At 65.6% G+C, this 21,871-nt stretch overlaps 1 protein-coding gene across 1 annotated transcript; it reads right to left on the bottom strand.

Annotated features, from left to right (window-relative positions):
• Positions 1–649: 649 nt before the first annotated feature.
• LINJ_17_1090 (conserved hypothetical protein) lies at positions 650–21,679 on the bottom strand (the record flags this gene model as incomplete). Its single annotated transcript, XM_001464730.2, has 1 exon — positions 650–21,679. The coding sequence occupies one exon, from the start codon at positions 21,677–21,679 to the stop codon at positions 650–652; it is 21,030 nt and encodes a 7,009-aa protein (XP_001464767.2).
• Between the last annotated feature and the right edge of the window lie 192 nt (positions 21,680–21,871).

The following is a 21,871-nucleotide window of genomic DNA, read 5'->3' as shown; positions in this document are numbered from 1 at the left end:
TTCGCCGGTGATTCGCGGGGTGTGAAGTGGAACGGCTTGAGCACGAGAGGGATCCAAAAGCATGGAGGAGAGTTGCGGAGCGTTTGACGAGGCCATGCGTCGTCAAACGCTCAAACAGAGATGGCGGAGAGAGAAGGGAGGAACGTGCACACGCACCGACAACATACTCGACGGACGCGCAGATGCGCCCAGGGTCCGCGAAAAGGAATAGTGAGAGGAGTGGGGAGATGGGGGCAGGAAGGGAGCGTGCAAGAGACGCGGGTAATCCACAAACGCAACAAATGGAGGGCATAAGGGCTCCGCAATGCCGAGCGTCGGCGGGGGAGAGCGTCCCCAGCGGCGGCGCGAGCGAGCTGCTGAGCCGTCTCGCTGGTCTCTGCGTCCTCGTGTCGTGCGTCGGCGCCGCTGCAGTGTAACGAGGGCAGGAGAAGGAGAGTGGAAGAGAAGGTTGATGCCGACCTCGTCGCCGCTTGTGGTTTGCGTTCATTTCCTCAGCCTCGCGAAGCTCGCGCTGACATGCGTGGATACACGCATGGAGGTGCAGACTGCAGCACTGCTGTCGTGAGAAATACAGGCACATGTACAGAAACACAGCAGCAAGAAAAAAAAAACACAAGAGGCCTCGTCCCCATCGCGCATGCAAAATGCGCTACCAGTGCGGTGCCCACCGCCGCCACGTGTGAGGGCATAAGCCATCGACTCCGAGCAGGTTCTCCTCATCCGTGGCCGCCGTGATCATAGCAGCAGCCAAGTCAAACGCAGACGTCGGGCGCGGGGCGCCGTCGTCGTCGTCGTCGGCCGCATTCGACAGCGGCGACGGCAGAGTCCTGCCCACCTTTGCCCCCGTCGCACCGTGGCTCGCGGCTGACGGCTTTGTCTCCACGGCGTTGCCGTCGTCTCCGTCCCGGGACGGACTTGTCGGCGTCACGTGCAGCCACTGCGCTTCCGTAGCCTCCCGCTGGCTGCGTAGCAAGCGCAGCATGGTTGCCCGCCCGCTGCGCTCAGCCTCTTCGTGCAGGGCGAACAGCGCATCGTATGATAGCTTCAATCGGAAGGAGCTAGAGTCAAAGCAGCGCGGCGGCAGAGGCAGCGTTGAAGCATCGGCGGCATCGTCGAGCGGCGAGTTCGGATGGCGCGGCGCCACGCCACGCGCAGGGGGAGCACCGAAAGCGGAAGAGGGCGCGGTGGAGGCCACGGTCGCGGGGACGCTGACCAGATACTCGAGCGGCGGGGGGGCCTCGCGCTGCCTCTTTGTCGATGCAACAGCGACCTTTGTTCCGGCACGTCGTGGCGCCGCTGCAGTGCTCGGCTCTGGGGCGTCTTCCAGGGCGGCACCGGCGTTCACCGATCCCGATGTGGATGCACGGTTGCCCTCTGGTCGCAGTGCTGCACGACGACTCGGCAAAGCAGCACTCAAGTCGCCGCTCGCGTTTACAGAGAAATCCGACGATCTGCACGTCGACAGCGGCGTGTCTGTCGAGGAGGTGTGCAACGAGGGCGAAGGGGCTGCATGAGGTGCCGCCGCAGCGTGCGCGAACGCCGTCACGCAGTCGACTCCGTAGGTGGCAATGCCGGTCAAATCGCGCACGTACTGAAATATCTCGTAGAGTACGGAACTGGCGTGGTACTGGAAGGCGGCGTGGGCGCTCTGCAAGGGGAGGCCAGCCACCAGCACCGGGGTCAAGCGGAACAGCGTTGCATCATGCGTCGGGAACGGGCTCACGATAAGGGGGGCGATGTCAGCTGCGCACATCGCTGCTTCTTTCACGCACGCGCCGCGACTCTGCCGTGGCGGCGGCTGAAGGCAGTACCGCCCCAGGGCATGCACCGCGACATGGCCATCGTATGTGTTCACGAGCACCGTGCCACACTCGCGCGTGTGTACGTCAAGGAGGTACTCCATGACGCTCCACTCGGACAGCTCCTTCGCATACGTGCGGCGCGCCTCGAGCCAGTGACTCGCATTGCTGCTGTCGGCGCTGAATGCGTCGTTCAAGGCAAACCTGCAGCGAGCGCTCTCCAAGCGGAAAAGAGCGAGCCGGCAAGCCTGCAGCTCACGCGCCGAGAGGGGAGTGGCTTGTGTGGCAGTGAAGGCCTGTCGGTGACCGTAATGCCGCTTCTTCGTGTTGAGGACCGGCGACACGGCAGGCGACAGCGGCGACGATGAAGACGAGGGCGTCGATGATTCCTTCGTCACGTTGTCCTCGCCGCCTGCGGCAACGGCTGAAACAGCTGCCAGGACATTGCGCAAGTGCGCCTCTGTGCGCGGCAGCACGGCCGCGTACGCGTAGAGGCGCTGCTGCATCGAGAACGTCTCCTCTGGCGAGCGGAAAGGCTGCGGCGCTGGCGCGGAAGAGGAGGCAGAAAAAGGCGATGTCGTCGTCGCCGTGGTGCTTGCCGTGTTGGTGAGTGCTGCCGCTCCAGTTTGCGTTGCTGGCGCTGGCGGCGACGGCGAAGGCGGCGGCGGCGGTCGGGCGGCGAGCATGCCTTGAAGGAACGTGATGAGTGGCCCAACGCAGCCGTCATCGTAGGCTGCGGCGACAAGCTGGTCAAAGCGCCCCTCGTTCATGCGGCGCCGCTGTACGAGGTCGCGGTACCTGTGTGAGCTTGTCAGCGCGGCCGCCGCCTCGTCCGTTGGCGGGGCGCTCGCCGGATAGCCGTAGGCCCAGTTGAATGGGTAGGCGTTGTCCGCCGATACGCCAGGGCGCCGGCCCGTCTCTGCGGCAATCTGCATTGCGTCGAGGTCGAGTGCGGGGTAGGCCTCCACCGCCTCCTGCGCCGCCAAAGCCATCTCTCGGACGCGGAGGTGCACCGTGTAGTCGTCCATGAGGTGATACAGCGACGGCGGCGTGCGAGTCGCGTCAGACGACCAGGCCAGCAGCTGTGTTGCGGTGCGGAGCGCAGCAGCGGAGCTGCCACTTGACGGACCGGTGAGCAGCGCCATGTCATGTCGCCATCCCTGTGGATCGTCCGACCGCACTGACGCAGCTGTTGCTGCGCCGAGGATGAGCGGCGACGTTCTGTGCTCTGGCAGCATCGTCATGTAATCCTGCACCGCAAGAGGCAGCACAAACGGTCGCTGCAGATGTGTCAAGGGAAGGTGACTGAGGAGCAGGGAGGCGATCTGCTCCATCAAGGCGCAGGGAAGCAGGTATCGGTCTGCCCCGGAGTTTCCGCTGGCGGTTGGGGCACCCTTCGCACCAGCGCCAACCGAGGCAGCACCGCTTTTCCTCGACTGGCCCAGCTGCACGCTAGCACAGTCCGTTGCGCCGTGTGGTGGCTCACACGCGCCGAGGGCCTCTCCGCTCTTGGTAGTCGCCGCCGGGGCCGCGTGGCGGAAGCGACACACCAAGCCGTCCGACAGCATTACAAAGATGACCTCCTCGCACTGGTGGTGCGGGGCCGGTTTCAGGACGGCGTACCTTCGCACATGCATTATCGTGGGCACCGTCGCGGGTGCGAAGCTGACAGCGGACGTTGTGGTGCTATGCGCGGCCCGCTGGTCGTGTGCAGGTGTTGCGGAAGCCGGCAGGCTGGCCGCAGACGGCCGAGGCAGCCCTGCCACGCCGCCGCCTCCATCGTCCACTCGCGCACCGCAGTATCCAGCCGTCCGTGTGGCAGGCGCAGTGGAAGCAGGTGAGGTCGGCCCGGCTGATTGGCCGCCGTGCGGACGGCCAAGAGTAGCTGCATCCGGCCCGGGTCCGACGCCGCCGGAGTGGGCTTTTCCGGCCCTCGCACCTTCATCACCGCCGGTGTTGTTGTGAGCGCTGCTACCGCCAGCGTCCCCTGCCGTCATCCCCACCCCAAACACGCTGGGAAGCAGCCACAGTGGCGCCGGCAAGGGACAGAAGCCGTCCAAGAGCAGCTCCATCTCTCCGTGCATGCCGCCGGCGTCGTCGATGGCGACGAAGCCCGAGGCAGCGCCCTTGGCCCTGGTGGTCCCATGCGACGCAGCTCCACTAGACGCCGCCTCGCGTGGACGCTGTGTTGGAGGCGGTGCTCCCTCGACGACACCCGACGACGCCAACGATGCGTCCATGCCGTCCTGCCTCATCGCTGCTCTCAACGAGTTGCGCCTTTGCGAAGCCGCTTTCGGCACCTCCCACAGCCCCTGCACAAAGGTGCGCATCTGCATGGCCTCGTGGATGAGTCGCCGATGGCCAAGGCTGGCGGCTGCTATGTCGGCTAGCAGCGACGAGTAAACCTCCCGCTCCGACTCCTCCAGCGGAGACATGAGGCGGTGTGGCGCCGACACCGTATACGACGCGGTTGGGCCACCGAGCGTTGCCGCCTCACCATCGGCGGTGCCGGCGCGGGTGGGCAGCAATGGCATCGTCAGCGCCGCGCGGGGAACTCTGCGCCCCCCTTTGTGCCACCTGCCTGTCACTTCTATGGCCGACGTCCGTGCCGCGCGCTTCGCGATCAGACCGGCATCGCTGGTGTCGCCCTCTGCCATCCCCGGGTGCTCCAACAGCGACGGCGCCTCGGTGGAGTTGGAGCAGCTGACGCCACTGACGTGCTCGTCGCCGTCCTCGCCCTCAAACACGCGCGCGGAAGGTTTGAGTCCCTTCCGCTGCTGCTGTCGCCGCCCACCCTCCTGCCCTCCACTCCCCGCAGCAACAAAAGTGCTGGTGAGGTGACGCGAAGCTGTCGCCGCAGGCGCCTCCTCAGCAGTGGAAGCTCTGTGATAGCGAGGGTGGCCGGCCGGCTGCGCAAGCATCGTCCCATACCCATGCTCAAACATTGCAATGAGGGGGAACACCAGCTGGCGCAGCATGTCGCGCGACTGCACGCACATGTCCCGCAATGCCGCGTACAGGCTGTGGTGACGGGTAGCGGCCGCAAGCAGGAACGGAGCGACGGCAGCCCACTGCAGGTACGAGGCGGCAGAAAAGTCGAGGCAGGCAAAGCCACCCTGTTGCTCGGTAACGGCGGCAGCAGCGGCCGGCTGCGGCTGCGAGGCCGAATGTGGAGAAGGCTGCACTGTGGTGTCGGCACTGTTCTCGATGGTCGTCGGGTCCCTACTGTTCTCCGTCTCCGTCCCCTCTGTCGTCCCAGCTTCACACGCTCCCGCGCGAGGCTGCTCTGTGCGCTGGCTCGCAGACAACGACCGTGGAGTCGTGAACGCGCTACACGTGCGACCGCCACCGCCGGTGCCGCTTGCCACCTCCGCCTCCTCCGCGTCGTTCGCAGTCTCGCTGCCGGCTCCCAAAGAGGACGGCCGCGGCGCCGGCGAAGATGCAGAGAACGGAGCAGGCGACAGGCTGGGAGTCACCACCACCGCTGCGGCGGCGGCCGCCGCTGTTGTTGCTTCAGTGGCGCTGGCTGCAGCAGCCCGCGCGTCGTCCTGCACAATGACCTCGCACGTGACTGCCAAGTGCAGCGCCTTTAAGAGCAGGTGGGCCGATGGCAACGCCGTTCGTGCATGCCCGTGGCGACGCAGCATCGTGGCAGGGAAGGGGCCGATACCGCGGCTGAAGACCGACTCTGACTGGCTGCGCCAGAGCTGCGCTGCACGCTGCAGACCGTGAATCGCCTTGGCCGACTGTGCCAGGAAGTTCTGCTTCGTCTCCTCGTCCCCTGTCGACCTCCACTCCGCGTGAATGGCCATACAGACATCAAACAAGACGAGCCCGAACTCTCTCCATACGGATGGCACGTAGCAGGTGACCGCGACAGCTTGCTCGAGCAGGTAGTACTCAGCAAACATCGCTGTCTTCCCTGTAACGCTTTCGAGCGAGAGAATGCCTTCCTCCTTCGCCTCCACGGGCTCCTCCATCGCGGTAGCGGCCGCCTCGTCCATCTTGGCGCGCCGCTCCCGCGCCGGTGAAGTGTCACTTCTGCCCACGCGCCCGCTCTCTGCAGAGTCATGACGACAGCTTGCACCGTCACCGGTGCAGTTCGTTGCTGCTGCTGTTGAGCCAGCGCCGCTCCGGGCGGACAACGGAGCCGCAGTCGTAGCTGGAAAGTCGCTGGGCTGGTGCGTGATGGACGAGCTGGCCGGCGAATGGGAATCTGTGCGGGTGGCCTTCTCGTCCTCTACGACATCCGTAGCGACACGGCGAAGCGTCCTATCAACGTCCATGGGAAGTGAGAACATGTTGGTGGGGTGCCGCACCGCGTCCGAAGTCCACGACGGTGCCGAGTTGGACACTGTCGCGTCCGCGAGCGGCGCAGACGCGCCCGACGTGGCCGAAGTGACAGCAACCGGTGAGGGCCGGTGTGCAAGCGGCGCACGATGCAGCAGCACATGGGCCAGGCGACGCCTGCATGCGACATTGAGAAGCAGTAGATCCACCTGGTAGTGCGACAGCGACGGGCCGAGCTCCTGTGCGGTGAGCATGGAACCACGCGGGGCAGCAGCATCCATCGCAAGCTGGTTCCGCAACGGCCACGACGACAACGCAGCTGCGGCAGACGGTGACGCCGAAAATGAGGAGGTTGGCGATACCGCACTCATCCGCCGCGTAGCGGCGCGGCGCGCCAGCCACAGGTCGTTCCGCAGCGCTGTCTGCACACAGGCGTACACTTCGCGCAGGTCCTCCTCGCTAGACAAGTTGCGAATCAGACGGCGCAGCATCTCGAGATTCAGCTGCTGCTTGAACTCCATCGCCGTGGCCGTAAAAGACGTGGCGACGACAGGCAGATGGGCGTAATGGTGCAGCACTTGCACAGCGCGCATGGGCTGGCCCGCCTTCTCGAGCCTCTCCCCCAAGGCGAGGACGTTGTCAAGCTGCCAGGTGACAGGGGCGATGGCGCTGCGGACGGCAATGATCATGAAGAGCTGCAGGATCGTGGTGGTGGCTGAAACCGGCCGGCACGTGATGTTGCGCAGACGCCGCACCGTCACCTCGGGAAAGAGCTTGCCGTTGATCTCGCGATCCAGAGCTGGCAATCTCGCGCCTGACCACGCCGCGGACGTGCCACCGCTCTCCGTGCTTGTCGGCACGGCGGCCACCCCCTCCTGGGCTGCGGGCACCTGCTCAAGCGCATGCATGCCCTCCTCCAAGTCGGAAAGCTGTTGGAAGATGCTGCTCCACTCAAGCTTCACGCGATCGTTATCGCTGTGGAACACAGCGTAGGAGTCACGTAGTCCGTCGCGGACGGCTGTCAAGGCCCGCTTCGCGCCGTCGTAATCGTGCGCCGCCACGAGCGCCGCGCCAACGAACACCTCCATCTGCCGCTGCAGGAGCGACTCGCGGGTGTGATCGGCCGCCCGGTGATCGACCGTGACACCCATGACGGACGGCAAGCCTGACGAGAACACTTCGTCCAGGAATTGTTGGGCGTGCCCTTCCTCTTCCACATCCTCCGCCCAGCGAGGGCTGCCTGGTGGCTGCTGCAGCCGCTGCATCTGTGGTGTCACGGCAGAATTTGCAGCAGGCCCGCCCGACTTGGGCGTGTGTCCCTGCGCTTCTTGCGGCGCGCTGGCGGTCCAGGAAAGCCCACCAGCGCTTCCTCGACCAAAGGCGTAGTGGGCGGCTTCCTGCACGTAGTCCCACCGAGAAAGAGCCTGGGCAGACATCACCACATACCGCGCTGTCTCGGGACTCAGCACACACGAGCTAGCCCGCCTGCAGCCATCCCACACCACGGCCGAGCCGCTGTCGCCGTCGGACGCCTCACTGCAAGCGTCTGCAGACGGGGAAGAGCTTGCCATCGATGTGGTCGCGTCGGCAGCGCCCCTGCCCTTAACGGCCTCCCAGAGCCGCAGCACCGCCTCGAAGTCGCACAGGCAGATGTGGCAGCGCATCGCCCCGACGATCAACCGAGCAGCAGCGGCGCTTGAGTGGTGCCGAGTCGCCGTGTCCTTCGATGTTGGCCCTGGACTAAACTGTGCAGCCTCATCCTCTTCCGCTGCCGCACCGCGGCGGCTGTCACGGCGCTCGCTCAGCTGCTGTTCCTCGTACATTCGCACATACTCGAGCGCGGCTGCGCGGTGGAAGCCAAGCAGCTCCAGCGCTGACGGAGTTAGGGTGTCGATGATCGACGACGACGACTTAGCGACCGCTGCCGCCAACCTCATCACAGCTTTGCAGCTGCGACGCCGCCGTCCTGGAGAACGGGCTACCGCCCTGCCTCTGCTCCGCATCTCTGATGCCGTCGCCGCCGCCGCACTCAGCCACTGCTGAAAGCGCGGGTCTTGCACGAATAGCGTCCGCTCCAACGCGCTCGCCACGTCATCGGCAGATACCATGAGCAGTGCCGTACATCCCCAGGAGAAGAAGCGGGTCAGGTCCTGCTCCAGGTATAGGATGCGCAACGGGGGGTTGAGCGAGCGATTCGCGAGCTCCGCCACGACACTTTCCGGCAGCCACACATCCACGACTCGCGACACCACCTCTGGTGGGAAGAATGTGCGGTGGTAAAGGCGGATATCGTGTGCGACGCGGGCCACCCCGGAGGCGACCTGCTGCGGCACAGGAGCGCTAGGATCGGTGTGGAAGGCGTAGAAGTCGCGCAGCGCCCGAAGCCACGCGACGAGCTCGGCCACGGTGCAGGACGGAAGCGTTGACAAGAGAGCCAAGGGCAGCAGCTCCGAGTACGAGAAGGCGATGTGGTGCTGCCGCGCAAAGGGCTCGCAGGCCTGAATGCAGTAGTCCGGACTGCATTGCAACAAGTAAAGACAGAACTGCTCCCACCACGAGCGCCAGCCGTGCCCGGAAATAGATCGATGAAGCTCGAAGTAAGCAATGAGCGAGTTATTGTGCGCCACCTCGCCGGCCTCGTGCGCCGATGCAAAAGCTGCACACGCTTCCGACATCTCTCTCGCCACACACGGCGACGTCGCTGCTTCCTTCCCAAGCCTACCAGAAGCAGCTTCCGCAGCCGGAGACGTTGAGCCGTCGTGGTCCATCTGCGTAGTTGCAGATGGCGACTGCACGGCCGATGTGAAGATGCGCGTCTCTGCTCTCAGCGGCGGAGTACCTGTCGCCGTGGTCGCCGTCGAACGCACCGCGCCGGCTGCGGCTGTCCAAGTCGCAGCCGAGGTGGCGCTCGCCTCGGGAGAGAGAAGCGCGGGAGGCGGCTGCTTCTGCGCGTGCTGCACCGGCGGCGGCTGGAGCTGGTACCCGCTCAAGTCGTTGCCTGAGCCGCCGCGGCTCCGCATAGTTGCCGTGGCTGGCGTCATTGTCCCACACGACAGGTGGTGATGCAGAGGCGGATGGGAGACGAGGGGCGACAGTCGCCGACATGCTTGCTGCTGCACCGCTGCGGCATCATGGGAGGCCACAGTGAAAGAAAGGGTAGCGCCACCGACACCACCACCAGCCGGCGGCATCGTAAAGCTGTTTGGAGACGCCACATCGTCGGCAGTGACAGACGCCGCGATCGACGCGAAGCGCCATCGTGGCGGTATGCCGCCGGGCCCACCAGCCGCTCCATGTGCGCCTCCACCAGCACCACCGACAGGGCTGAAGGCCAAAGCGGAAAGTCCCAGAAAGCCCCGGGGGTAGTCGACTGAGGCGGCGGTGAAAGAACCGAGTGAAAGCATCCCCGCACTGCCTGACGGTGAAGCCGCTGGCTGCTGGCCAAGGTTCACATTCGGCGAGGCTCTGCTGCTGATGGGGTAGGGGCCGTACGACTGTCCTGCCGGGAACAGCTGCGGATGGGGCAGCTGAAAGGGTCGGCATATGGGGGTCGTGAGGTGTGCCCCAGTGCCGCCACCGACCGACGCGTGCGCAGGCGGCACGGCCTCGCTGCTACCACGGCCGTAGACCGACTCCGCGTCTGCTGACGACCCCCCATCACCCGCGCCGAGCGAGGCGTGTGGGTGATGGCGATGAGGGCTGCTGTTCACGACGCCACTGCATGCACCAGCATCGCAGCCGGTTCGCCCCTCTGTGACGACGGCGCTGGTAAAAAAACTTCCAGGATAGAACGAGGAGCCACTGCCGCTTCCGCTGCGGAGGCCAGACACGCCCACGGGTGCTGAGGCATTCACGTAGTTATCCAAGGAGCCGCCGGCCCCCGCCTCGACGGGGATAGCCAGGGTGGCTATGGTGGGGCTGTGGTTATGCGTCGTTGACGGCGACGTATCTGCGCCATTGGTGCTGTGTGCCGTGATAGTGCGAGGGAGGGAGTTGGGGCCGCAGAAGGGTGTCGAGGTGGCTGTCCTGGTCGGCAACGGGTACTGCAGTTGATGGAGCTGGTTCGCATTTAGCTGCTGGTAGCTTATGTGCGGCCGGTGTGGCATCGCGCTACCACCATTGCCGCTCCTCGTGTGGTGTGCGTAGTGCGAATCCGCCCACGTGCGCCCGTTGCCGTCCTGATCCTCGTCATGGTCGGAGAAGCGCACTGTCGTGTTCATCTCAGCTGAACGCCGTCCGTCGCTGCTGCTGTCAAGGCGTTCCATGCTCGGGTACGCCGTCATGGGACGCGCCAACGCCATGTCGTTCGTGCTGTCTCCGCACACGATGGCGGTGGTGGTCAGGACCGAGCCTAGCGAGGCCGCCACGCTGTTGCCCTGGGCCCATCGAGTCGTCGCGCGTGTCCCCGATGCACCAACGAACGCTGTCGCAGCGGCAGAGGAGGGCGCGGATGTGCCTTCACCTCCCGTGATGGCAGGCGCCGGCGCGTCCTCCTCCCAACTGACGGCGCGACTGCCCATACCAGACGATCCCGACAATGCGGCACCGCCTCTCGGCGAGGCGGCGGCGTTCCTCCTCGCAGGCGCCGTTGCCACAGCTGTTTGGGCCACAGGAGAACTCAAATGACGGAGAATGATGTCGGCACTGCCCTCTCGCGTGACCTGGCCAGCGGCATCATAGAACCCGGGGCCGCGCATCACAGCCGACCGCGTCGCGGTGGTGAGCGAGGTGTCGCTCTCAGCGCCGGCGTCGCTGCCAGAGCCTGCGGTTGCAACTCGCTGCTGCTGTTGCTCAGCCCACTTAACCGCCATCTCGTCATGCGCAGACGCGAGTGGCATGCACAAATTATAGTAGCTGGAGCATATACAGCGCACGTACGCCACCGCAACGCTGTCAGGGCCGAAGCGCTGCGCAAAGTACGTGTGCAGCGTCGTCGCGAACGCGGTCGTTGAGGGTGGGTGGTGCCACGCAGCCGACACAAGAAGACACCCGAGCAGCTGGACTTCTCCCTCGGTCTCCCAGGAGGTGTGCACCGCGTCGAAAGGAAAGTAGCGCCGCACCGTCACCGCGCGGTCGGCGCTCTGCACCCACATGCGACTGAGCGCAGCGTTGTTGAACCACAGCGCCTCACTCGCCGATCGCGGCGCTGCGTAGAAGGCGGCGAGCGAGGAGAAGGCACCGGCACCGCAACCGCTGGCGTTGGCCGAGCCACCGCCCTCCTCGTGCTGCCGCGCACGCTGCAGATGCAGCAGCTCTCGCGCCTCGCGTAGCTTCACCTCCAGCTGTGCGCGCGCCGGCGCGGCCAGCGAGCCAACGCTGCCATCGGGACAGGTGGCAGTGCCGCTCGCCGCATCCGGCATCCAGGATAGGCCGCGGCTGCTTTCGGGCTGCGACAGCAGCGACGCGGTGCGCCGGCTCATGGCGCCCCACAAGCGCTGCAGCGCCTCTTCGTGCACGGCGCTCAGCGACTCCAAACGTGACAGCAGGTTTTTGACCAGCTTCATGGAGACAGAGGAGAGGTTGCTGTGCACCATGTACTCCAGCAGAGGCCGGCAGACACACGCGTTCAGGAAGGAGATGAGCTCCTCGTGCGGGTCCGCCATCAGATCGAAAACGGCTGACGCCGTCGTGGCGCCGGCGGCTGGCCAAAGACTCTGCAGCGATGAGCGCGTCGATGTGGCGAGCGTGGCGCTGTAGTCCGCATCGAAGCCGCTGCCCTGCTCCGTGCGGCCATCCGTCGGTCCGGCCGCTGCTGGGGGCGCTGCGGTGCGTCGCACTGCTTCGCCGCGTGGCACGTGTGACGATTTCAGGCACTCCGACAGGCTTACCGCAACGAACCGCTTTGCCAGCGGAGGCACTAGCGGCTGCAGCGATGTCAAGCACAGGGTCAAGGCTTGATAGACAAGCTTCAGCTGCTGCTCCCACGGAGCCTCCTCGGTACCGTCAGCAGCTGCCGCTCTGTGCAGGGATTGTGGTAGTTTATGCGGCTTTTTCAGCGGGCTGCTGCTGCTGTCGTTCGCATCCGCAGCGACGCTCCCATGTCGGGCAGGACTCATACGATTCGCCGAAGCCGAGAAGTTCCGCGATGTGCTGGCCGGCGCTGCTGGGGTCTCTTCACTCTCTGTAGGCGTAACAGCAGTGCCGGCGGCTGTGCCGGTGGCCGCGGCTCCTGTCGACGTGTTGGCGGCAGCAGGCGCGCTGTCTGGCACCCCCTCGTGTGCGCGACGGTGCGTCACCACCAGCGCGTCGTACTGAATCAGTGCCTCCAGTAGCGACGGGATCCACACGTCGCAGTCGTCGCGCAGCAAGTCCGGCACTGCCCAGCACAGGGCATCAAGCACCTCACAGCACTGTACAATGCCGCGCGGTGACATTGTCTTCCAGCTGCGGCGCAGAAAAACATTCAGCAGCGGGTACATCGGACCAATACGGCGACCGGCGGCAAGAACCAGGTCAAACAGTCTCCGCAGGAAGAGCTGCCGTATCGCCTCCGAGGAGTCGTTGATCTTACCTGCCTCTGCAGGCCCCACCGCCGACTGATACGCTGTCTCGACGTTGCGCCACCGTGTCTGCCGCTTCTCGAGGAGGTCGATCACGAGCGTAAGCACCGTCGGCAGGTACAGCTCCAGATGATGAATAGCCACGGTGTTGGTCAAGATGTTCATGATGGCGGCGAGGCACGTGCACAGACCTCCCTGCGTCTGGCTCATCGTCCCATTCACGTATTCAGAAACGGTGCGCATCAGCGCGCGCAGAACCGTATCGCACCACGCGCGCGCCGTGAACGGAGCGAAGCGGTCAGCCTTCTGCAACTGCGCAAGTGCCTCTGCAGCGCTGTCCGCCCTCTCATCTCTGTCGAGCCACCTTGAGCGCACTGCCCTGCCGCGACCTAGCACGCCAGCCGACGAGGAGAGCGGCGGCAAGGCGTAGCGGTTCTGCGGTCGTCGCAGTAGCGCCGGTGCGCGCGGCGCCGCTTCGGAGTCCCACGGCTCGATGCTACTGATTGTGCCCAGTAGCTGCAGCACAGCCATGGCAAACTCCGTCACAACGGATGGCTTGCGGTACAGTAGCGAGTGCAGGCGCTCGACCACCATCGGCAGGGTCTTCGATGAGGAGTGCGCCGAGCCACTGAACTGCTGCAGCAAGCTCTGCAGTGCTGCCACCGTCGCCAGCAGGCGTGCGGTGTCGCCGTCGCCGTCGATCAGCTGCTGCGCAACGAGGTCGAAAAAGGGAGCGAAGAGTGCTGACTGCTCCTCGGTGCTATCCTCCCGCAAGGCAACGAGGAAATGCAACGCCTGCAGCACCGATCCGCGCGGCGACGACACGCTGCGCAGTACCGAAGACACAATCGACAGAAGTTGCGGCAAGTAGAGATGCGTTGATTGCTTCAGCCGAGACGCGATCTGGAACAACACAAAGAGCGCGTCCTCGTGGATGTGCCCGGGTGGTGCGACTGAAAGGGGCGCTGAGGTCGACTTTGCAGGCAAGGAAGGGGCTGCCAGCCGCGCGATGCTATTCGTCAAGTCCTCTGTGTATCGGACCAGCACCTGGCGGAGGCGGGGGAAGATAGAGGACGGGTTCAGCGGCGCCAGAGCGCAGAGCAGCTGTGCTGCTCTGCTTCGATTCGGCATATGACTGTCCCACAGCACCGTGAACAGCTGGTGCACGAATGGCTCGTGGGGGTACAGCAGAGGATAGGTCTCCGGCGAGAGACTCTCCAGTGCGCACTTCCGAATGAGCGGCTCCGGGTCGCAGACGGCCAGCTCCACTAAGTGGTGCACCACCTCTCGCAGGGCGTTGACGTGCGTGCGTCCGTGATGCTGCACCGTGCAGATCGACATCGCCGGTGCTCGCGTTGTGGCAGCAGGCACTGCCGGCCCCGCTGCTGCTCCCTCGTCGAACCCCGACGATACACCATTGCGAAGGGCCTCTGCGGTCCGACGGGGCGGCGCATGGTACGGCACGCGCACCTGTCCAGCCTGTGTCGGCGCTGGTGTGCTAAGGGTTGTGAGGCACCGCAGCGCGGTCGTCCCGTGCACGCCGCCCTTGGCGCTGCTGCCGCTGTTCGCGGTCGTGCGCGGGTCACGCACTGGAGCGCGGGTAACGGCGGCCGTCACGATACCGTGAAACGAGGTCAGCGCCGTCGACGGGGCTGCATCGACACCACCCGCGCTGGCAGTGGGCGTGGCGGCATGGTGATGCAGCAATGTCTGATCCGTGGAGTGCCAGCAGTCCGACAGCAGCCAGCGCATGCAACACTGCACACATTCCAATCGCAGCTGTGCATCGGGGTGCCACAAGTATGGAAGGCACACCTCGAGGAAGAAGAGGGTGGTGCCCTCCCAGCTGCTGTAGAAGAGGCTCATGGCGCGGAAGCAGTGGTGCTTGATGAGGCGGGTCTGAGCTGCCTGTCGGCGCCGCGCGGCCCGCACCGATGCCGCAGAGAGGCGCAGGTGCCCGACGTTTGTTGAGAAAGGGAAAAAGAGCTGGAGGTTCAGCCGGCTCCTCCACATCGGATGAGCCGCGCTCCCGGTGGCCGCGACAGCCGTGGTTGGCGCAGCCCGACGCGAGGACGGCCTCGGTAGCAATGCCTGAGACACCGCTGCTGTCGCAGCGGTCATTGGGAGAGGTCTAGGCGACAGCACTGCACCCCGAGTCGGCCCAGCTGGCTTGTTCGCAATGGCATCCTCCTCGCGAGTGCCTCGCGGCTCATCTTCGTGCCGGGCTTGCAGCGGTACTCGACGAGAGTGGTGCGTCACCCTCACGCCGTCCGCCTCTGCCTCTCGCGAAGCCGTTGTCGCCGCCGTGTTGTCGGCACCATCGTCGTCTCCGTCACTAAGCCCGTCATCTGGGGTCGCCAGTACGACGGCCATCGCCCGCACCAGCTCGGACTGGCACACGCGGGAGAGGGGCGGGTAAACGGCACAGATGCACAATGCCGTGGTGACGGATGCCATCGAGAAAGGCCGTCGCAGTCCCAGCTGCGCCAGCCGCACCACCAGTGGGTAGCACCGACGCGCACACGCGTCATCGGGCATGTTGTGCGAGAGGAGAACCAGCGCCGGCATTGCGAGGCGCTGATACATGGCCCGGGCGGTGATCAGCCGCATTCGCTGGATGACCGCCTCGCCCTCCATGGGAGTGGGAGGGGTTACGGACTGCGAGTTGCACTGCTGCTGTTGTTGCGGCGCCACAGGCAGAACCGCCGCCGCTCGGTCACCGACGTTGAAGTGTGCGGCCACCGCCGCAGAGGAGAGGGGCATGGAGAGCCACAGCTGCGGTTCCTCGACAGCGGCGTTGTGCAGCAGCAATATGTGATGAAGTAGCGGGTAGAGCCTCTGATTTATCATGCGCTCATACACAGCAGGATAGCGTTCCGCCACCGTCGTCATGAACAGAATCGCGTTCAGCAACTCTGTTCCGTCCACGAGGGCGCTGTCCTCTGCCGGCCAAGCTGAAAACGGTGAGGCGAATGGTGTAGAGGGGGTGGCGGTGGTGGCAGCAGAGGCGGTGTCGGTGGGCGCTGCCGCACGCGGTGATGATGCCGGTGGCTCAGCGCCGTTGTGGGGGGCACCCATGTCTGAGTCACGTGGCGCGACGTCAGACTCGGGAGGCGCTGACGAGGAGGGCAGAGTGGTGCCACCTGAGCTTGCGCGCGCTGTCGTTTCGGTAGGTGCGCCGCCACGACTGTTGGCGCCGAGGCGGCTACTACAATCACGCAGTCCCTGCGAGAGGGACTTCACTGATTGAATGGCACGGTTCACGAGCACTTGCGTCGCCGCCGTCACGGCGCTGGCGGGGAGCGCGTCCACGTAGTACTGGGAGAGGATTGGCACTACGCTGCTGAGGAGGATTTCTGCTTCCTTGGTCACCGCCACGGCGCTTGTATGCCTCGTTGCCGCCCTCGCGCCGTCTGCTGTGGAGGACAGTGTGGCAGGGCCGGTGGCATCCCGGCAAGGACGCACGCAGCGCTCCATCACTCGCGCCGCGGCCCACGAGGGCAAGAAGAAAGAGAGGGACGGCGTCTGCGGTACTGTTGCTGCCACGTTCGGTCGGCCATCGGCAGTACCAGTACCCATAGCGGGCCTCGGCGCCGCCATCGTGAGCCTCGCCGTATCGTTAGCGCCGCGCGCGCCCACCTGTGAGCGTGAGTCGTCAGAGACGCTGACATCCGCCGCCGCGGTGGGAAAGACGCGCGCCCTGCACAAGCCCCCCGTCGACGTCGGGATGGTAGCGGGGAGTCCACTCTGGCGGCCTGCCACCGTCGCTGACCCTACGAGACCGGCTGCGCCCTGCATGATCTCGTTCGCGCAGCCCAAGCTATGAGAGAAGGCTGCGTCTGGCGTTGCGACAGCGGCGGCGGCAGTTGCTGGCAGTCCTGCTAGTGTCACATGATCCGCACTCGTGTTATCAAACCCGTTTCTGGCCGCTGCGGCTGTGGCTACTGCGCCCTGTGCCACATGTAGCGACGGACTTACTCTTGGCCCTGGCAATGGTGGCACCGCGAGCAGTGCCGCCATGTCGGTAGACACAGCCGGCGTGGCGGCCGACACTTCATCCCGTGCCGCCCTCGTCGCTGCGCCTGAAGCCCGCACGATGGGGGGCGCCACGCCAGCCACAGGAGGTACGTACACGTTTGTCGCAGCGCTCTCCACGCTCTGCCACTCCGGATCCGCATCGGTGGCGGTGGATGCCAGCAACCTTCCGCGGCACCGCGACGCCCCGGTGCGGCTGGCGAGCGCAGAAATCGTTGTCGGAAGCATCGGCACCGGCTTCTCCGGCTCACCTGTAGAGACCCCAAAGGCCCCACTAGAAGCGCCAACGCCAGGTGGCATCGCCGTCGAGTTACCCGTCGCGGGTGACGGGTACGGCAGCGAGACTGGCTCAACAAGAGAGTCGCGACAGCCCGCCGGAACGCCGGAGCCCGCAGCTGCGACGAGGTTTTCCGGCGTCAAGAGCGGAAGGACAACACCCTCCGTGAATGGGTCAGCGTCGCCCGCTCCGGCTCCACCAGACGCAGGGCCGAAGTAGAGTGGCAGGGGTGGCTCGCCGGATGGAACGATGGAGACCTCCGTAGGGTTGGCGCCAAGTGAGGCCGCAGTTGCCGTAGCCATGCCGCTCGAATGCCGCGATGCGCGGCTCCCCGCAGAGTCCGTCTCGTCGGAGAGACCCGCAATTCGCCACGCACACAGAAACGCGCCCAGCGTGAGCGTCGACGCCGCCACGGTGGCCTCCAATGTCTGTGGCCGGCCGGCCACACGGAGAGCGTGTGCCAGCGGTAATGTCCAGAGCGCGTCTCGGTTGGGCACAGTGCCATCGAAGGGAATGTCGCCCCACAGCGGGTCGCTGAACGCTGACGACGACTCCAGCCCCAGCGTCGTGGCCGCTGCAGGTGTGACGCTGAAGCTGCGTCGCTGTTGTCGACGCTGCGCCCACGACCCCGGACGCAACAGTGGCGAGCCGGCTGCACTGGACTGCCGAAGCGCGTGGTACGGGGACAGCATGGTGCCACGACCTCCGGCTGCGGTACCGTTCGTGACAGCGACCCGTCGCGCAACCTGGGAAGAAGGTGAGCTGCTGCTCTGTACGAGCCAGCGACTGCCGGCAGCTGCCGAGGTTGTGTAGAGGGGCACTTGTTGCTGCACACTGCCCGTCGATCGCGCAACCGCCTCCGCGTGTTCTGACAAGTCAGCTTCCATCGACTCACGGAAAATGTCCTCGAAAACTTCAACAAGCAGCGGCGGCGACGGGTGTCTATTGGCGGCCATGGTGCGCGCTGACGCCATGCGTCGAGGTAGATCGAAAGCCGGCGGCGCAGAAAACAAACTAGGCGTGCCACCGATTGCATCTTTTGTCGCGCTAGCAGCCTCAGCCGCGTCGCTGCGGCCGTCAACGGCGGCAGCGATGGCCAGCGCTGGTGACGGCGACGGCACCGATGTTGAATGGGCGAGGCGCCGTGCTGCGCGCTTCACAGAAACCCACATCGACTTTGCGACGGCGCGATACGAGAAAGCTGGCGCCTGTGGAGCCGGTGACGCTGGTGTGACGACTCTCGTTCGCATTGCCGACTGGCTGCTCTCGGTTGGGTCGCGAGAGAGAGAGGCGGACGCCGCCGCCGAGGCCGCATCAGCCCCAGGCACGCGATGCGGCGGCAATGGCGCCGCCGCGGTGTCCGCCGTGTCGTCCGAAGCCGCTTTTCCGATGCTAGGTGTAGCCCGAGAAAGGGACGGGCTTCGGGCAGCTCCTGATCCTGGTGCCCCGCTTCCCCGTACGCCGACACCAGCACCGACAGCAGCAGCAGGCACATCCAAAGTGCGAAGAGGAAGCATCACGGCTTCAGAGTCAACGCTCTTGCCGGCGTTGCTTGCTGCGTTTGAGTACAGGGAGTGCGCGGCTTTCACCGCCGCCGCCGTGGCGTTGGCATTGCCGGAGCTGCTGTTGCTCGCCTCAGCACCGCCACGATGGCCCACATCCACCGAAACCTCGTCCCCACCAGAGAACGCAGCGACGAGTGGAGAGAGGCCGAGTTGCGGCTGCGGCTGCGGGCCTGCGAAGAAGACGTTCACGGCGTTGGCGACGACGTTCTGCACCGGCAGCGTCATGTGCAGCTCCAATGCCACCGTGAACAGGTCCTGCATGGCGTTGGCGGCGAGGTCGCGCAAAACCCGTCGTGGTGGCAACAGAGTGTCGTCAATGGTGTAGAACTCCATCAGTATCAGCCAAACCGCGAGCAGGAAGGTGGGCAAGCGGCCCTGCAGCAGGGACCGGTGCTGCAGCAGCACCGCCGCCGTGCGACTGCAAAGAGTACTGTTTTCCATAGCAAGCGCCAACACCGCACGCAGCATGAGCAACCCTGACACGTACTCGGCGTACGTGCGCCCATGGCATAGGTACGTCTCGATCAGCGCCAGCAGCTCCAGTGTCATGTGCGTGCAGTCCGCTGCCCCAGCTCCGACGCTCGGCCGGTACAGGGAGCGCCACGCATCCATCGCCAGCATGACGATGCCGAAGCGCGGGGACGGCAGGAAGAAGCGAATCTGGTTGAAGAATGCAAGTACGCGGTCGCTGTCCGTCGTGCCAGAGAAGCGGTAAGGGGCGGTGGCCATTATAAAGTGCAGCGCCACCTCCCGCTCGCCACGCGCGATGAAGGATTGAATGGTCTGCTGGATTTGATGCAGCGGCGCCACTCTGGAGACAAGCCCTGCCCCTGCGGCTGCGTCGCCTATTGTGGCCGACGTGGTGGTCACCGCAGACGTCGGCGACGACGAAGGCAGTGGGGAGACCGCCGGCACGGGCGCAGCGGCGCCCCCTGGTGTAGAGGTTGTGGGGACCGACACAGGCGACGCGATCGTCACTGCCGCTCTCTCTTCCATAGAGCACGAGGGAAGCGAAGGAAACACCGACGTGTCGAGGCACATGCTTCCGCCCCTGCTCAGCCAGCCGGGGCTCGCAGCTGGAGTTGTCGCCGTCGACGCTGCGCCGATGCTCCCGGAGAGGTTCATGGTGGCTGGCCATGCACCGCCACGACCTCCAGCGCCGTAGTACCCCATGCCAATGAAGGTGACGGAGTCGTGGCAACCCTCTGCGACGTAGGCCGCAGCCCCTGGAGCGGCTGCTGACAAGCCCGCCGAAGACCCCTCGGAGCGTCGGCCACGAGGGTGGCCCATGTTTGCGGCGCCGCCGCTGCCGACACTCGTCGACACCGCGACATTGGCAACCTCATCGCTGGCGCTGACCGCATCGGTACTGCCCTGCTGCTGGTCACGGTGCTGCTGCTGCTGAAGCACGTCGGCCGAAATCGCGTCGAGCCCGGCGCGATACCGCACCGGTAGCTGCTCATAAGACCGCTGCGCGCAGTGAACGGGCAGGGTCCGGTAGTTGGCGAACACGTTGTAGCGCACGGCGAGACAGAAGCCCTCCAGGTCAATTGGCGGCGCGGAGGCCATCGCAGCATCGGCGGCGGCAGTGCGCCCCTCTGACGCGCTATCCGCCCTTCGCAACGCTGCAGTGGCGGCCGACGAGGCAGCCGCGGCCGAGGCAGAGCCGCCTGACTTCGTTGCGTCAAGAGACCTGCGCGACCTGCCGCTACGCTGCTGGGCAGTGGAGTGATTGCTTGCCGCCGCATCGCCGCTGCTGGTGCAGCTCAAGTACACTCCGCTACTGCCGGTGTCGCACAGCGGCCTCGTCAGAGCTGTCAGATACAACGAGGAGGCAGTTGCAGCTAACGGGGAAGTGGGCGAGCCCGTGTCAACGCTGCCTGTGTTCGCCGATCTCATCGTCGCTGCTGCGGCCTCCTCCTCGCCTCTTGAATGGAGTTGCGGGCCGAGGGAGGCGGCACGAGAGCGGTCACGCCCCTGCACAGCAGCCCCAACATCGTCGCCGACCACCGCGCCTTTCATCGCGTTTCTCGTGGCATCACTCGCAGACACGAGCGTAGAAGGGTATGCGCGGCGGTGGCCCATCGTGCTCTGCGCGCCACTGCTCGGCATCATGAGCGCGTGCAGGGACTTGCTCTGTGAAGCGCTAAGCACATAGTCACGCTGAAGAACAACCGCGCGACTGAGCCCCTTGGTCGGCACCGAGAGGTCCTCTGCCGACGCGTGCTCGACAGCCTCCACAGCGGATGCGACTTCGTCAACGCGACGGCGGTTCAGCAGTTCAGCAACATACCGCAGCACCTCCTCATCCTCGACGAAGTGTATCAACGGTGGCACTAGAAGGTCGCCGTCTGCCTCGGTTACCAGCGTCCTCGCGGAATCCTCCAATGTGGAGTGCAGACCTCCTTGGCCACCGACGCCGTCACCGCCTCGCCCGCTCGCTCCGGCCGAGATGCCCTCGGTGCTGCGGTCGTGGCCCACGGCGGTGCCAGCAGGGCCCCAGCGGCTTGAAGGCGAAAGCTTCCCTGTCGGCGACATGGGCACAGTCGCGCTGTGCAGAGTGCTGTGGTGGCCAGCGGCGCCGATGCGCGGCGAAGTGTGTCGCGACCCGACCAGGCCTGCCACCCCGCTCGCCGCCTCCTTCCCAGCCACTCCAGCTCCCGCGCTCGCAGGCCAGGCGCGTGCGTCGGCACTCCACGTTGGCAACGACGGCAATGCCGCCTCGATGCCCACGACATCTGCGCCGGCCCCCGCGCTCGGCAGCACCGGTGAGGATGGGGAGCCAAGGCTGCTGTCTTCGAGAGCTCGCCTCGCCTTGGTGAGGGCAGTCCAACTTCGAGGCCCGCCGCCGCTGCTACGAGGTGAGACCGAAAAGGTCGGCCATCGCGTGATCACCGGTGACGTAGGTGAAGCAGGCGACAGAAGCGGCGTCAAGGCGACGGTGGAGGAAGCTGAAGAGGAGGGCCGCCCAGTCGCACCTGCTGCGTAGATGTGACCCCCTCCGCTGGCTATGCCGCCGCGACGCATGGCTGCCATCAGCCTGGACCCGTCCAGTGGACCGCCAGTGGTGCGATGGCCGGTTGCGCCCCCCATGGCCAGCGTGGTGGAGCTCGTCAGCTCCTGCGCTGGCCGCATGGTGCCATACGTCGGCTCATCCTGTGCAGCTGGGAGGTTGAAGAAGTGGGTCGTTATGTGCGCAAGGCGCGACGGCATGATGGCGAGCGATCGGCAGTTGACGGTGCTGAGGAAAGCGTCCTGCCGTTGACCACCATACGCGAGACGCGCAGCACTGTGAAAGGGCTGCTCACGTGCACTCTTCACAGTGCTCCGCAGGAGAAGATAACGGCGACGACGGTGTGCGACGGGTCCAACAACAGCGGCTGAGTCGTGAGGACGCCAAGACAA

This window comes from Leishmania infantum, chromosome 17 (genome assembly GCF_000002875.2).
Source record: "Leishmania infantum JPCM5 genome chromosome 17".
NCBI classification, from domain to species: Eukaryota; Euglenozoa; class Kinetoplastea; order Trypanosomatida; family Trypanosomatidae; genus Leishmania; species Leishmania infantum.
The sequence above is the reverse complement of the archived record's forward strand: the minus strand, read 5'-3'. Positions and strand labels throughout refer to the sequence as shown.